We start from the raw sequence: 17,863 nt of genomic DNA, 5'->3' as shown, positions 1-17,863 counted from the left end.
TTTATTAGGCAAAACGTAGCTCTGATAAATTGATATATTCTGAAATTGTGTATTTGATTCTCTCTCTCGAAACAATTCCAAACAATGTGAAAAGTGTGATTTGAAAAGAATATTCTTTCCTTTTTTTAATTTTAATTATTGTATATTTTATTTGTATATATGACGAATACTTTTGTGTACGATGGTCCGTTTTCTGAGCAAGTCAGTGTGGAAATTCTCATACCGCAGCTCACACCTGTCTGTTACCTATATTCATTTTAATAGAATACATTGAGAACAAATCAAAGCGATGGTCACAATTTATGTTTTGCCCTGAAGATACGTGTAACAGAAGTCGGCAAAGGGAATTTAATTGCAATTTGTATATATTTTTCATGCAAAACTATTTGAGTTTTTCTCAGTTAGCCCACACAAATCTAAATGGGCCAAGGGCTGGAACACCCAACAATTCCACAGACATTTATGCTCGCCCCGAAAACTCATCCTGCGGCAGACAAAAATGTGTTGTTCGAAATATTACGTATACGCCGCATGTTAACCGAATGTAAGACGAAGCGGGCGCAGGCAACAAAAACATTTGCAAACTAATTTAGAAACTATTTGGCAGCCACAGAACTATAAGGCCCAAAACTGTGGCACTTCAACGCACAATTCAACGGTATGGGCCCAAGATAATCATTTACAACAATGGACGAAGAGCATTGTGGCGATAACATATGGGAGAGACAGACAGTGCCCTGTCAGGCACGCAAAAACAAATCCGTTTTCCCCTTCGAAAAATAAAAGCAAAAAAAAAAAAAGGGAAAAAACCCTCATACATGCACTCACACACACAGGCAGAATAACTTTTGCGTGTATGCCCTTTGTGGCCATAATTTATAGACTATCTGCCAAAATATTCCAGCTGAGCCATAAAGATTCAATTTCACAAGCAATTTATATAGCCGAGCATGCACCCCTTTAGCAGCAGACCACAGAGCTCGTATAAACAATTTATATACCCACAGAGAGATGTGGGCGTGGTCCCGCCAAGACAGCGGCTCCAGCTGTACAAATGAGCAGCGTGCTCCAGCCACAACCTCTTATTTATATGCCTTAATTATGAATATATGCTATCGAAATGGTTCAAGTATATATGTATGTGTAAGTAAATAAAAATTGGCCCTCTAAGTGCAAAAGCAATCTCTGTCTGCATTTGAATTTTAGCACTCAATTAGCATTACAGAGCTGGGTGAAAATTGAATTAAAATAATTATAAATTCTGGCCTGCAGGCAGAGACAGACTGCCAGCCAGACAAACAATCCACGTGCAAAACTTTAATTAAATAATATTTTATTTTTGCTGCCGCTACCGCCGCTGCCACTGCAACTGCCTTACCGAGTTTTATGCACATAACTCCTGCATAAGTTCTGCCCCGCCACCCCGCCTCATTTTGCCCCTGCCTGCCGTTAGATGAGCGTTGGGACTTTGCGTGTGTATGAGCGGGCATAGCAGTGGCATTAAAAAAGTTTTAATTTGTTGACTTAACCGCAGTTACAGTTACAACGCTGCTGCTGCTGCTATTGGAGCTGCTGGTGCTGCTGCTGCTGGTATTGAAGCTGCAGTTGCTGCTGCTGCTGCTGCTGCTACTGCTGTTGCTCCTGTCCGGTCATAACTTTGCTTTACGCAACTTAACATGCATATCTCGTCGTTCGCAACCCTTGGGAGCTGCTCTGTTTCTCGCTTATCGTTCACTGCACACGCAGCTGCAGCACTTTGCATGCAAGCCCCGCGCCCCATTGCCCACCCATTCCCGGGCTGTGGCCTCCTCTGCTTAGCAATAAATATGCAGCTTAAAATGGCGGCTTCCGACTAGCGGGTTTCGGATTTCGGCTTTCGGTTTACGTAGCGTATGATTGATGCCGCGCGGGTCGTGCAGCAGCCTCTGCCCGTCAGTGGCCATTACGCAACATTCTGTGGAAACAGGTAAACATACAGCCAGCCAGCGGCTTTGCTAATAACCTAAAACTCATTAGAGGACGAGGCTAGAGTTTCAATAATGAAGAGCTGTAAATAGCATACAAAGAAATTTACATTTAATATATATTAATATTATGCAAATGATATATACATATCATAAAAATCTCTGGCTGACATTCGCCGCCGCATAGAGAAGTCAGCTATTATGCATAATGCATAATTCAATCAAACGCCAGGTGTGCCGAGCCTGCTTACATTTGCATGAAATTTGTTTCATTCAAATGAACGATTTAAACAATATATGTCAGAGCTGTCGCTGTCATAATTATAATATATTAAAACTATATTTTGCCACGGATCATATATTCATTCCTTAATAATGAACACTGATTTCTGCTCGCGTATATTCATAAAAATCGATGTGCCATTGACAGCGTCCGTGGCAGATGAAAAACGAGCAGTGCTAAAAAAAATGTGTGAGTGGAATAAAAAATGTGTAGAGTGAGCGGATGGGAAATAGCACTGGAGAAATGTGAAAAAACGAAACGCCAACAATTTTTACGCTCTAATCAATCTAAATCGAACTTTTTGCCCAAAGCGCTTGCCAGAAGTCGCTCACTCGTCACTTATGCTAAATTAACAAAAAGCAGAGAGATCAAAAAGAGTTATATATGTATGTATGTATATAGATGGATACGGATATATATACAGATGTGTGCAAGGCAAGCAGGAACTGAGCGAGCGCGCTATGCAAATTGATACGTCACATTCTGACTGACAAACCCAAAAAATCAACAAAAGCTGCGAATGGTCGCTGCAATTCTTTTTATATGTATATACGTATATATTTTACATTTGTTTGATCCTTGCGCTATTTGCCATTCGGTTCGTTTTTCGTTGTTTTTTCCTTCTTTCTTTCACTCATTTTTATGCGCCACTTAGCCGCACAGACAGAAATTTACATTGTGCTGCCATGGCAGCGGCTACGTGCTGCAGCGATAGCTCTGATTCGCTCTGGGCCAACGATAGATTGCTTCTCCCGCTGCCTTCTCGAGCTCATTTGCGTGAAACGCCCTGGAGGATTGGGCAGATATTTGCGTGTTTAATGCATTTCTGTGAGCTTATCTTCCATATTGACATGTGGCTGTCTACCCCAGCCGTAATATCAGTTTAATTGATGAAAATATCTTGGGACCCAAATGCACTGCACTGGCTTCGTCCTGCCTGGCTGGGATGCATGTGAAGTAAAAGGTAGGGCATTTGGTTACAACGTTCATTAGATGGCTGCCATCGCTGTTGGGGCAGCGACAATGTTGCGCCAAATGAATGGACGAACGACTAAATGAATGAATGAGCAACTGAATGAGTGATGGCATGAATACACAAGAGCATTCCTTTTGCTACGATGGGCGGACGACAATGTTTTCGCCATTCGCAACAAAACGTGCTCTCGATAATGCTATGCAGGTGCATAGCTAGCCGATTACCAGACCAGACTAGCTGACTAGCTGACTAGCAGACAATCCCGCCACGCCCCACGCCCCTGTTCAGCATCACGTGCTGCCATTTGCAGCACTGTCATTTCGAATTGGCTAATCAGTCAAAAAAGAAAAAAAGACCCTGAATTCATCTCTCTCCTTCTCTCTCTCTCTCTCTCTTTGTCTCTATGACTACAATTGCGAATTTTTGGAATCTGCTCGGTGCAGTTTTCATTCGTTTAATTGTCTCGATTCTCTCCCAGGGGCATCAGGTGTGATTACTTACATCCAGGTACATGAGAGCTTTTCCCCTATCACTGCTTTCCACTTAGGCAACAAAAACACTTACGCAGCTTGCAACATCCTTTAATGAGTTTTGTTTCGCAACTGGAATTCAGTTAATATGCGCTTTAAGTGCCCAGGCGATTGCGCCTCACAGTTTAACCAAATGAGTTGCGTACCTCATCCATACGCACTCCCACACATACACATACACAGACACGTGCATCTAGTATCACACACACAAATTGGTAAAGTTGAGAGAGCTTATCTTTTATTGCCAGGCTTTCATTGGGCTTTGCCTGGTAACTACAAATGCTAAAGAGCTCCCAGCACGTATGTGTGGGTGCACGTGTGTGTGTGCGTCTGTTTACCACAAGTTTAACTAACACTAGTTAAACAAGTTGTTGTTGCAATTTCAAGTTGTTGCTGCTGCTGATGGCAGCACAACACTGACATAATGCAGCCTGGTTTGAAACTAATTAAATAGCATTATAGCAACCGCACACGCACACGCATACGCATACACACACACACACACACACACACACACACACACACATACTTGGCAACACACGGCACTAATTATGGCAATCAACATGCTTGGCCCGCGCTCGACTTGGCCTATTCCGAAGAATTTCCTGTTCAATGCTTCAATAAAAGATGCCATCAATGTGCAAATTAGTCCACTGATGGCTAATCAGCTACAGAGAGGCGTACTGCCACGCCCAGACACGCTTGCCGACAGCTGTGTGTGTGAGTGAGTGTGAGAGTGTGTGCGGCACGTAATCCGATTAATAAACCGATTAGTACTCTGTGATTAACAATATTTTCCAGCATTAGCTTTAATTAAAGCAGCTCGCAGAACGATTTCCCAGCTTCTCACCTTCGAGCAGCAGTTGGCCAGTTCGAGTTAATAAATAGCTTTTATTGAGCAAAGTATTGCTATAGATGATTGTCATTCGGTAATCAATTGAGGAAATGAGAATGCTTTACAGTCTGAGCTGGCTGTTTGGATGTATTTACCCCGAATACCCTACAGTCTAGATAACAATAATAATAATGTGAAAGAAAATCAGCAGAATTTATTGAATAAACTTTAACTATTTCGATTAAGGCTACCTCTATTATCGAGAAAAGTTCCTTAGGGTCTTACAATCTTGACCTATTTGAATCCAGAGAATTTCGATTAGTAATTGTTATTTATGATTAGCAAAGATTTCTAAGAACTTGATTGACAATATTTCAATGTAATTTAAAGCAATGTCTGATTTTTCTGACAGCTTTATGGCCACGGCGCAGCCCCAGGAGCAAAGTGAGCCAGGCCAAGGCAAAGACCCTTGGCAGTTGCCACTGTGCTGCGCTGGTATAATTTAAACTTTGAGCGCAACTAGCGACAGTTTTTTAATTAAAATACCAAAAACAAAGAGGCTACCAGCTAAGCACTACTTCATCCACAGCTTCCACCTCTACATACCATTTCAGCGCGAGATAACGCGAAAAACTTGGCGAAAAGTTTGAAAACACCTGAGCGACAAGCTGAGTGAGCGGCAAGTGCAGCCGAGCACTGGGAAGCGCTTCTGTTAAATTATTATGAAGCACTTAAGCTAGCTACAAAACGATCCACTTTTGTCGCCCTTCACCTGGCCCGCCCACAACACCGCCCACAGCTTGCATTAAAACTGAGTTACAGTAGTTGCAAATAGACAAATGAAAAGGAAAACAAAGCACAGATCAATAGAAAACTCAGTCCATAGAGCGAGCGTCGCACAAGGACGAAAGCAGCCGAAGGAGTGCACAAAGCATCCTTGCCAAAGAGCCCCGCTCAGGCCATTTAACCAATAGCCAATTTGTATGCCCAAACTTATTTGCATAGTACACCTGACAACGGAGACTACAGGATGTTGGGTCAACGGGGTGAGTGGGCGACTGCAGGGGGCGGCTGCGTTTCTGTGTTCCGAATGAATATTTAAGCGTGGACTAAGACGAAAACTAAATCTGCAGCTGAAGCTGAAGCCAGCGCTGATCCAGTCGCTGATGACGCTGCCCCCCTAAGGTACTAAAAGCAATTAATTTTTTTAAATTTCTACTCGAAGTGCACTTTCTCCGGCCACTCGAAGTGCATGTCTCAGCGTGCTGCTTGGCAACTGATTATGCGAAAATCTAAAAATAGCTGCAACAATTTTACTTAATTACTTATTGAGTGCTTTGGGGGATGTACTTGCAGCTTATCTGAGAATTAGCTGTCTATTATTCAGGGACTTACAACTGATTGTGGGGCTGTGCGCTATAATAATTGGCGTAGTTAGAGACAGCTCAGATTCTGGAAGCAGGAGAATTATGGATGGAGAGTCTTTAGCAGCTGATTGCATTGGCAGCTGCTATTTGCTCTAAGCTCGGCAACAATCACTCATTCAATTATCCGACTACAGTTGGCCCTGTTCACAATCCAGCGTTGGCAAGGACTCCACTCTACTCCACTTATAAACGACACACCGTTCATCTTCCATTTGTATTTGGCCATATGACAAATTGCCGAGTCGTCTGGCTTGGCCAACGGCAGACAGCAGCTACGTGGACCAGGACGAGTCAGCAAATGGCAACTGCAACTCTAATAGCAACTGCAACTGCAGTTGCCACAGCAGCAGCAGCAGGAGCAGCAGCAGCAGGAGGAGCACCAGAAACGGAAGTTGACTTCAATGCGTTTCAAAATGCTGTTAAATTATTTTAAAACGATGCAACTTGAATGTCCCCTTTCCCTCCTTCTGCTACCCCTACACTTTATCACTCTCCCCATCTCACTCTCCCCCTCTCTCTCTCTCTCTCAAACACTCTCAACACAATGGCGCCACTTGAGTGCTTGCAATTACCGTTAAGTGTGTGAGTGTCGAATCAGCTCAGCTGCAGCGGCAATCCCTTCATTTTTTGGTAGGTGGAAGCCCGTGTGAAGACTGAAAGAGATGAGGGGGTGCTGCTTCTAGACGACATCAATGTATTTCAAATTGTTAGCAACAAATAGAGAATTTGCTGCTCGATTGAAAGTCAACGCTGTCTGCAAATCTCTCAACAATCCTTAAAGCATTTAAATAAATTTATATTCTTTTCACAAAAAACATATTTGTATAGAAATTTCAATAAGCATTTAAATCATATTGCAAATATTGCTAAAAATCGTTGCTCGACATTTGATGTTTCTTTAAAGAAAGAAAATTGCTAAAAGCTGAACAAATATTTGCTTAACATACATTTATTTATGTTCCTCTTGAGCTTGGCTTTATAAATTTTCATGAAGCTGAAATTTCTGCAATCATTTGAGGCGATAATTCAATGCCTAAAACGCAATTGTTTTACTGCATTGATTATGGGATAGCACACGCACAGAGCCAATATGATATGCAAATTCAATTGTTTTAATAATGCGCATAAATCTTTCCTTTCTCCACCTTTTTTTCACGACTTGTATTCTTTTTTGTAGCTAGATGTAATTTGTACATTTAGAAGAAGAACGCGGCGAGCAATATACCCTATATAAATATAGAAATGGGTTAATGAAGCTGCAGCTAATTGTTGTCATTGATTATAGATGCCTTAAAGTGTTATACTCGTATATAATAATGACTAGTATGGTCATCTAGTGTCTTCATGGGAGTCCTTTCTTGATTTTTATATCTGTTATAATTTCATCAATGAAAGGGTATTTGCTTATCGTGCATGCCTAGCCAAAACCTGCTTTTGTTCATGTTGCAATATATGATGTGGAAAAGTATTAAAATCAATTTGTTTTAATTAAATCACACATATAATTGGACAATCTATTCAGATAATACAAAGGGCACAAAGATCTAAATTTAAAAAAATCTATTTAATATTTATTAATTGTTGTAAATTTAACAAATTTAATTTACTCATTTAGCATAAATTTAATCGAAAATATTTTTATAATAAATTAGCAATTTTTTATGTCCTTTACTTTACCAGCGCTGTCAACTACATAAGCAAAGTTTTTACTATGTATAAACTCAGAGTTATTCTACACATAAATAGATATGTACATTTTGAGCAGATTGATCTGATAATCTATCGACAGCAATAAACCATCGAATGACAAAGAATCATTAATATTATTAATATAACTTACAATAGATTATTCAAATATCTGTAAATATATATTATATGCCATAATATATGTATCACATATGCACAATTATGTTTTCATAATTAAAAATATCAATATATTAAAATTAAGATCAATACCTTCTGCATAATATCATTTCGATGTCATAGATGATGTATAGTATCCCATTAAAACTTCTGACCATCTGAGAGAGTATAGCTGCTTTCGTATTTTGGAAACTGTGAGACAGCACCAATTTGCAGTGTCCAGCTGGAAGACGCTTTAACTCAGTACAAGACTGAGTGGCAGTTCACAAGCGCTTAAACCTAGTGTCACCGGATAAGCCCTATGCAAGTGCTCACACACACACGCACACACACACGCAGTGACATGGACAGGAATGCACACTGATACATACAGAGCACACAGTGGACTGCAGAATAAATGAGCTCCGTAACATATACGACAGATTAGCAGAGAGTGGGCCGCTGATGATGCGTCTGTGCTTGTAGGGTGGCTCCTTTGAGGAAGTCGGCTCGGTTGACGCTGCCAATGTCAACAGCATCGATGCATCGCATAGTCATGGATTATTGCATAATTTACAAGCAAACGCACGTATACAAATATTAAGAGTAACCTGTCTATCCGTCCGTCCGTACGTTAGTCCGGTTGGTTGGACTGCTGGACGGCAACACAAAATGGAAATCATTTGCAAACGAACCACATAGCCTGGGGTGCTTGGCCCCATCTGCTGGGTGGTGGGTGGCCTGGTCATGGGCGGAGATGGGAGCTGGAAGGAGTGGCTAATCCTTGCGACGATGATAAACTGTGAAAGTCTGCAGCCGGATGGCTGTAAAAGTTGCTGGGCTAGACACAAAGCCGGAAAGTACTTGAAAAAACGTTCTCATTTAATTTAATTTGCGCTCGCTTTTAATTAAAAGCGTACAATGCATCATTAAAAAATAGTTTGCGCCTGCTAATTTTTAGCTAGCGATTTGCATAATTCAATTAAAATTGAGTTATAAAATGGACGCACATTTGGGCTACAGTATCAAAGCGACGCGACGCCTCGCCTCCCCTCGCTCCGCCAGTCAACAGAAAAGGACTAGCCGGAGCTCTGCGAGCACTGAGCTTCATTTTGACGACTCTCTGCTCGCTTAGCCATGCAAATTATGCAAGTGCTGCGCAGAGAAGAAGGCGGCGCACTGCCCGCTGGGCGATGAGCGATGGGTGATAAGAGGTGGGAGATGGGCGGTGGGCGATGGGTGGTAAGCAGCTGGAGGTGTGGCCGATTGTGGCAGTTGGCTTTGTTTGTTGAAGCTGCAAAAATAAACAAGCGCGAATGCGTTGAATATATACGACGAACAGATGCCCTGTACACAATGCCGACTAACTTCAATAAGAACTGAATTTGATTTAATTTATGAAAATTTGCCGTATTCGAATGTATTTAAAGATATTTCTTTATCTTATGTAGCTCAAAGAGTTAGATAAGAACTATATTTTGACAACCTGAATGCTAGCCAATATACCCCATTCAACCTAAAGTATAATGGCGCATAATGAACAAATGACAACAGTTTTCATAAAGAGAGAGAGAGAGAGAGAAAGAGAGCGAGAGAGTCGAAGACAGAGCAAGCCGCATAAAGAGAGATGGCATTTTAGCACGCAGTTTTAAGCAGTTTAATGATGCGCCGCGCAATTCACTTGAAGTTCTCTCTATGTGTGTGTGTGTGTTTGTGTGTCTGTGGGTGTGTGAGCCCAACGAGTGGTTTTATGCAATTACAGTGAGAGTTGCAAGAGACTGACAAGAATAAGATGCGTCAAAAGGGCTAAAAACTTGAACCAATTTAATTATTAATTAGAATGAATACAATTAAAGCTGAATCGTGGAAGCAAATCAAAAATTAAAATGGCAGGAGATATGAAATCTTTTGTGAGAATGCAAAAAATAATAAAATTAAAATCCTTATTAATCCCATTCACCAAGATAGGCAATTCTAATTCTTGTATAATTCAAGTTGCATGTGCTGAAGAGCAGTTAGAGATAGCCTCTTTAATTTGCCAACAATTGCGTAAAAAACAATGAGGCCTCTACAAGCACACGCGCACACACATACACACATACACATTTATCTAATGAGTTTCTTGCTTGGCGGCACTCAGGCTTTGCCTCAACAAATAGCCGGCCGCAAATCCAAGGCTCAAGTCCAGTCAGTTAGCTAGACAGCTAGCAAGCGGCATCGGGTGTGGGTTGGGGTTTGGGTATGGGTATCATGGCAGGATAACGACTACCCTACTGCAGTGTCCTGCTCTACACGGTAATGACGTGGGCTTATCGTCTGGCCCCAATCTGCACAGCTCGACGCTCCCAATTGTGCTGCTTGCTGAGTGGGGCACATTGAAGCAGGCGACACAATTTACACTACGTTGACAATCCAAATACAAGGGCCAAGTGTAACAAGCAACAACGCACTCAATTATTTTTATTGTCTTACACACGCTCAGCAAATTTGGCAGCGTTAACAGTGTGTTGGCTGCCCGCCAACACGCCAACACGCCCATCCACATAACCACCCACCCACATATCCACCCAGCTGAACATCTGCCCAGCCGCCCCTTATTTTTCTCCACAGGCTGTTGCCACCCCGGCAGCACATTGTTGATGCCAATCAATCAGTGAAATGGTCGGACCCCAAAAGTTTTGCTCGCAAAATAAGCTTTAATGGATTTCTTGTTGCCATACAATTGCACAGAATTTCATTACATCAACGCCCAAGTAGCAACAGCAACAGCAACAGCAACGATGACGAAATAAAACCAACTTGAGCAAAAGTTTTCGTGGCGCACAATTCATGTTAAAGTGGAAATCAAATGGAAACGTAAAAGCGAATTCTGTGAACCACGTTGCGTATGAGTGATCAACCATATTTGACTATTCGTGGCTAATGCCTAAATATGACGACGAGAGTGAAACGTCGTATCAAGGATCTCTCCCCCTCTCTCTGAGTGTGCTTGTGTGTGTTTATGTGTGTGTTGGTGTCATCAGCTGCAGCCGAAGTGAAAGTTGACAATGCGGCATCAGCAGAAATGTTCGCTCTAAGCCCACGTAGCAGACGACGCATATTTTGTTGCTGCTGCCGCGACTCCTGCTGCTGCTGCTACTACTGCTGCCACTAAAAGCAAATGTCAGGCAAAACGCGGAAGGTGGCAGCATGCATAAATAATATATTGAGACCGACACATGCAGCCAGCCCGCGAACACATAAATTTAAATTTATGCGCGTCCGATTGTTGTAGTTGTCGCCTCTGTTGTCGTTGCTATCGCTGTTGTAGTTGTTGCTGCTGACGTTGCTGTCGAAAGTTAGTCAGCAAAAATCATCAGGCAATGCTGACGCAAAGCTACAGCAGTTGGCGAGTGTTCTCCAGCTTATTGAAGAATAGTTGCGAGAAATCAACAGACGCACACACCCACACCATATATACTTAGTATATATACCCATCACACACACACACACAAGTATATAGCTGCTGTAAAAATTAATTAAAGATTGTTGGACTTTTGTCTTGAGTTGCCGTCAGGTGGCTCCCTGGTGGTTCAGAGCAGCTTTAGCAGCGGCTGCTAACTAATTGTGAAATTAATGGCAAGGCTGCGTGAACTCAAACAATGGCCAAAGCAAACGGCAATCGAGTTGTACTCGAGCGCACTCTCACACACACACACAGAGAGAGAGAGAAAGAGAGAGAGGGAAGCAAAGAAGAAGATATTGCAAAATGGCATCCTTTCATTGTCCAGTGGGAAGCAAAGTTTGAAGTCGCGAAAGTTGCCAAAAGCCAATTAGCATTGAAAGTTGAATCAGCAAGGGAGCCCAAGGCAATTGTGTGTACAACTGGAAATGTGTCTCATATTTAGTCAGCTAACAGTGACAGAAATTGTGAAGCGATTTTGTTCAAATACGCATAAAGCACACATTTCATTAAAACTAATTTTGAAAATCTCAAGACAGCAGCAATGTTAATGAAAATCCATAGTTTATCTTAGCTCACTTTGAAATTCATTTGTTGAATTAAATTAAATATTTAACAATGTTCCAGACTTTATTTAATGACATATATTAGATAATAGTACGTCACTGCAATAAGTTTTGCACAGATCTTAGGAGCAAATTAGGTTTCACTGTAAAATAAAAAGGAATTTGTAAAAAATATTATCTATAATATATATGAAATTACAGAAAATTAGATGTTGTATAATAAACTGAATTATGGTCATCTAAAATTTTTAATATAAATTAAATTGTAGATCGCTACAACTGGCAGTCACTGTTGCCAAAAATATTATCTTTATAAAAAATGTTAATTAAAAGAGATTTGATTATTTATCTTTTATTGTATGTATTTAATTCGAGACTTGTGCGTGCTGAAAGCTAACAATATTTCCCTTTGAAAAGCTCAACCCAAATATTGGTTTAATTGGCTCATTGAATAGAGCTTTAATGAACCAAATTTAAATAGCAAGAGCAACAATGACCGCAGCGTGATGACAAAAAGAGCGTCGGTGTAACGTGATTGTATGCGGCTGCCCTCTGCCGTTGGCCAGTGCGTAAATCCTCGGAACTAAGCGCTGGAACCTGCAAAAACTGATTACGAATGGAAGGCAACGCAGTGCCACAATACGAGCGATGGCAGCTCTCAGCTCAGATAGAACAACAGGAGCTCCGCGTAGAGGAAGTGTGCCTTATGCCATGAGCACTAATTACGCCTGGCGCACAAATATCAACTGAAACTGCAACAGCAACAACAACAGCAACAACAACAACAGCGACAGAGACAGAATAATGCCAGTGACAGTGGTTGAGGTAGAGGTCGGTAGAGCTGGAATGGCAACTGTTGCGACATTAACAGCGGCTCCAGCAACGGAAGCTGTCTCAGACTTGACTCGGTTAACAAAGCAACAATGCTGCATCAGCAACAGCAACTGAAAAAGCAACAGCTTTTCGAAAAAAAATCAAACACGACTTTAAAAAGAAAAAAAAAAAAAATAACACACACACATACAACATGATTAAAGAATTGCTCGTTGCGATTTCGCTTTCCTTGCCAATTTCTTTGCTGTTCTATAAGCCGGAAACCATAAAAAAACGAATTCGTTATTAAGAGTGCAATTCGGAGATCCCAACACAGAGGAAGTGTAAATAAGCAAATGTTTTATATTGCTCTTATACAGAGTATGTATGTGCTTCAGGGCTATGTTGCATATTTACAAAATAAAATAACTACGATCTTGACTATTCTGAAGAATATACTAGTCTGATAAAAATTATAGAATTGAAAATAACCAATATTCTGTTTTGATTAATTAAAAAAATAAAATTGTTTACCTACAAAATAAATACAATAAAATAATAAATAATTATAAATATAATTTTGTATTTGAAGATTGTTCTTGAATACCCAGTTAATTGAAGAACAAAAATATTGGAAATATATATATATGTCGGGGCGTTACGTTTCTCATTCTGGTTTTCCATCATAGCTGCGCGTAATAACGAATTCCCGGTGTGTCGCTAAACTCTTTTAATGCTCTTTCTCGTTCAATAGTCATTGACCAACTGTCTTCTCTTCTACTCTCGAAAGTTCTAATCATGGTCGCATGTTCTTGTTCATCGAAAGCACAGCGACCCTGCTGCGAACGGCATGACTAGCCGTCTCGCTCTCACCCAGCGACACCCGGGACTACGTTCAGCAACAGCTATTGTTGTCTCTCTCTTAGTGGCAGTGCATCCTTTAATTGCACCACAATACTAAATCAATCGATTAACACGATATCAAGATATCTAATTGCAATTTCAACAGTGTAATATCGCACTGACACGACATATATATATATATATATATAAAGCGTGGAACGTAGTCAAACAATGCATATTAATAATTCACACTGCAGTCATAAGTAACTGGTGTCCTGACAAACGTGACCGAAGAAACAACCGACATACATGTACACAAACAGAGAATGAAAACAGAGAAGAAAGCAAAGCAAATGGCATGCAAATAAATGAGAACAAAGGAATAAACGAATGGCCCGGATCCAGAGCCAGAGCCAGAGACAGAGCTCTGCTAGCAGTCAGCTCTTCGTGCTTCGTGCTGTCCATGGATTGAAGCAACAAACAAGGCAGTGGCAAACGAGCCGCATAATTTTTGCTGGCTGCACTTTGCGGCCAGTACTGGCGCCAGGATGCACTGCTCGGACGCTCAGGTCCTGCTTTAATGAACTATGAAGCGGCCAAATGAATGGCATATTAATAAGACGTCGGCTTTCAGTGCCACTGCAGCATTGCATTGATATCGGGAGATAAATCAAGGTAGTTGGGGCAATTTGTAATTCGCATGTTAATATGTGTGGGTGCAACCTCTTTGTGTATGCGTGTGTGTGGGTGACCCCTTCTGTTCTTAAGTAGGCTACAGAAGGCTTCCCCTTGCTATGCCAGATGTATGTGTGCATAATTAAATGGCTAGACAAAAAAGAAACATAAATAAGGAAGAAAGCTTATACTGCTGGCGGCAGCAAACGCTGCTGGTCAGGAGCTTACGCTGTTACGTTGCTTGCCCGCTACATGGCCTCACTTTCCCGCACTCATTTTCTTCGTCGTCCTGCGCTGATTAATGCTCGTTTGTTTGCTTGAGCCGTGTATTCACTAATGGAATTCACATGTTGCGACATGACTGATTATGTACACATTAGGCGACTGATTTGCAATTCCTAGTGTGTGCCAATGTGTGCATGAGAGTATGTGTGCATGAGTGTATGTGTCACGTCCTTCAGAACGTCACCTCAAACTTGAAGCCAAGACACAACTTTTCACTACGAGTATGTCCTAGAAAACAATGTCAGCCTTTTTGCACCCAGAACAAAACATCGGTATGGCCTGGTATTGGTGTGCTTCTATGCTTGAGTGTGTGTGTGTATTTTGCACGTGTCCTGCGTCACTCTGCCAAAGGACGAGGCCTGACTAAGCATATTAGCAAGTCTGCATCATGCCGAGCAGCGCTAATTGCCAGCCGCTTTGTACTACTCGACTTGGCAAAGCAATTTTGCATACTCGATAATTAACTTAGGACAAAGGGATGCGGCTCTAATTATGGTGACATCTTTTTAAATTGTTTAATTGCCATGAACCCTAATGTTAAAGCACAACAAAACAGCCCGCTTCAAAAATATTTGGATGTGCCTTGACAGGCTATTTGATAGGCGTCTGCTAGAGCGTCACCCAATAGCAAAGAAATGTACTTAAGGTGAGATCTTTACTGCCAGAAAAATTGTTAAATAGTGTACCTATTTATTACGATATTGCCTTAATATATCTGAATAATATCTGAATAATATCTGAATATATATCTGAAAACAAACAAATCTGTTATACTTCCATGATGATGTATGGAGCTGAAATATGGAACACATCGGCATTAACACGTTTAAGAAAACTCTAAGCTGCTCAAAATAAAATATTAAAAAGGATCCTCAATCTACCACGATATCAGAGAGCCTTATATCTGCATAAAATAGCGAGTATTTAATTGATGAGCTCATCACTCACTCAAAAGCCAAATGCATAATTACAAAATCAAATTTAACTCAAGGTACGGATTACTATTTCTATATAATAAAGTTCAAAGTGCCTTCCCTTCTAGTTTTAAGTTATTTTTAAGTCGCAGCTAAAGGTTTTTCATCCATTTTCCTTTACCTAAAAATAACAAACAATGTTCAAATTAAATTGAATAGAATTACATATCTGAAAATATAAGTAAGACGAAATCCCGTTTTGATAAATAGTATAAATGAGTTACACTACAATTTATTTTTCCTTTTGAATCACCTCTCTCGCCACTTGAATACCACACCCACTGAAAATATATAATTTCCAGCTATGTATATTGCTTGCCTGAATTGACAAGATTAGACCAAAATATTCTAATCAGCTATGTATATTAATTTCTATACGAATAAAATCTATCATATGCAAAATATATATGTATATATTAAATTATTCTAAACATGCAAAAGGTAGCAAGAATTTCATACATGAAAATGTTCAAGTTGCTATTTTCCACTAAAAACTATTTTACATCCGCACACTAAAAAAAGGACTCACCCTTTAGCTGGCTCTGTGCCATGCACTTCACACACACACATATAGTGGACAATTTGTGCATGTCTGTGAGTATGCATTTGGTCGTTAAGTTATGCGCCAAATTTAAAGCTATACAAAGCGTGACTTTAGTTGGCTCTGCTGTCATTTCTGGCTTAATTGAGCATGTAACAAGTGAATCGTATGCTTTTAGCAACACACATACGCACCGTAAGCCACTGCCAATGACTGCGAAAATAATATATATATATATATATTTGTATATACAAAGTATATATGTATATACAAAACCAAATAGCAGTCCAGGCAACTGGCAACTGGCTGCCCTTGCCTCGGCGAGCACGCATCGCCAGCCACCCAGGCTTTGCTTGTTTTTGGCAAAAACCATATGCGCCCTGCTATATGTTTTGTCAGAGTTTATGCTCGCTGCCAGCATATCAGCTGCAGGCCGCAGCCACGCACAGCTACCATAGACAATATTGGGTTGCAAGTGCAACAAAGTGCCCGGCCACATAAACGGCTAATTGCAAACCAACATTATGGCTTGAGGGTGTCAATGTTACTTTAGCTTGTACTGGTTGTTCGCTGAGTTCATATTGTTAGTGTGGCTCACAGAATCTCGACGCGACTGTCTTCAACCAAACGGAAATCAATCAATTTCCTGCATAGACATTCCAATTCAGTTACTTTCTCAGCGCACCTGGCGCGGTGCAAGGCAAGTGAAAAACAACGCAATCGGAACGTATCGATCTATTAAAAGCTATGTCAACTACAACACTTTGCCCAGCGGCACCAGACATCGCAGCAAAATGCAATTATCGTTCAGCTAAATGCACTAAAAAGTGCATATGCTTTGGCTGAGTTATCCAATAAAATTCTATTCTCATTTGCGACTTCGAGAACAGCCAAGATTTGAAGTGTTTTCCTCTAATATTTAAGCCGAATAAGAGGACATTCTCTTAATACAATATATTTGTTTAGTATTTTCGATCATTATATCATTTGAGATCTCACGCGTGAGCTAGATTCATATTCAATCAGGCATATATGCATATTGATTTTCACTTTCCAACTGGTGCTGATTGGTGTACTCTAAAAATTGGTGAAGGGCCATCAGCAGGCTGTGTAGGTCTACGGCGTGGCTTCTTACCAGTACGTATTACACTCACTGCAATGGTTACGACTTCCACTTGGTTGCCGACCTTTGAACTGCCAATGCCTGCAGGAGTTATGGTATTTAATATTAGTCACATTATTCAAATCGACACATATTTAATTTATACCTTTGAATCGATACCCTTCATTTAGTTTGCTCGATAACTTGTTGCTCGAATCCACACCTGCGCCAGATATTTTACCGTTTTCGCCTAAAATATTGCAAATTCATCATATTAGTCATGAAACTAATACACTTTACTTGCCGTAAGAGCCCGAAACAGTGCCGGAAGCAAACAACAATAATAACAGCGAAAGAACCTGCATCTTAAACAATACTGACTGAAATCAATGCAGCTTAGCTCTATTTATGGAAAGCTCACGATTTACGCTATCGTAAAGAGATTTATAGCAAGCCAATATCGTTGCTTGCATTCTCTCTTGAGAGCTATAAGCACAAATCTCACCCACACAGTAACAGAACAAAGAGCTTTGCTTTACTTTGCAAACAGTTACCCCACAACTATGATATGTGGATCAATCTAATAATTGTGTGTGTATGAGTTGAATATTAATATAAATAGTGGTATTATAAATATCCCTAAAAGTAAGAGAGTCTATAAAACTCTAAAGGATATCTAACATATATTATAAGAGAATATACTCACTTAACATCACTTACTTGAACTCAACAACTTGCAATGCATGTTTCGTAGTATATTCTTGA

The 17,863-nt window shown here is 40.5% G+C and overlaps 1 protein-coding gene across 2 annotated transcripts; it reads right to left on the bottom strand.

Annotated features, from left to right (window-relative positions):
- Positions 1–16,935: 16,935 nt before the first annotated feature.
- LOC26528551 lies at positions 16,936–17,491 on the bottom strand. 2 transcript variants are annotated; one of them, XM_015162844.3, is made up of 4 exons: positions 17,403–17,491; positions 17,265–17,348; positions 17,132–17,200; positions 16,936–17,073 (listed from the first exon to the last, which is right to left on the bottom strand). In XM_015162844.3, exons 1-4 carry the CDS (start codon positions 17,461–17,463, stop codon positions 17,015–17,017), a joined length of 273 nt encoding a protein of 90 aa, XP_015018330.1. In that variant the 5' UTR covers positions 17,464–17,491; the 3' UTR covers positions 16,936–17,014. The 2 variants fall into 2 exon arrangements, with proteins under 2 accessions (XP_015018330.1, XP_015018329.1); XM_015162843.3 differs by having other exon boundaries at positions 16,936–17,200.
- Between the last annotated feature and the right edge of the window lie 372 nt (positions 17,492–17,863).

The sequence above is a fragment of the Drosophila mojavensis genome, unplaced genomic scaffold, assembly GCF_018153725.1.
Source record: "Drosophila mojavensis isolate 15081-1352.22 unplaced genomic scaffold, ASM1815372v1 contig_74, whole genome shotgun sequence".
NCBI classification, from domain to species: Eukaryota; Metazoa; Arthropoda; class Insecta; order Diptera; family Drosophilidae; genus Drosophila; species Drosophila mojavensis.
The sequence above is the reverse complement of the archived record's forward strand: the minus strand, read 5'-3'. Positions and strand labels throughout refer to the sequence as shown.

What these genes read in the sequence shown, in the direction of transcription:
- LOC26528551 (XM_015162843.3), bottom strand. Translation starts at nt 17,463, where the DNA reads ATGCAGGTTCTTTCGCTGTTATTATTGTTGTTTGCTTCCGGCACTGTT. An exon ending in CACTGTTTCGGGCTCTTACG is followed by an intron (nt 17,349 to 17,402) that starts GCAAGTAAAGTG and finishes GCAATATTTTAG; the next exon opens with GCGAAAACGGTAAAATATCT. An exon ending in TGAAGGGTATCGATTCAAAG is followed by an intron (nt 17,201 to 17,264) that starts GTATAAATTAAA and finishes TAACTCCTGCAG; the next exon opens with GCATTGGCAGTTCAAAGGTC.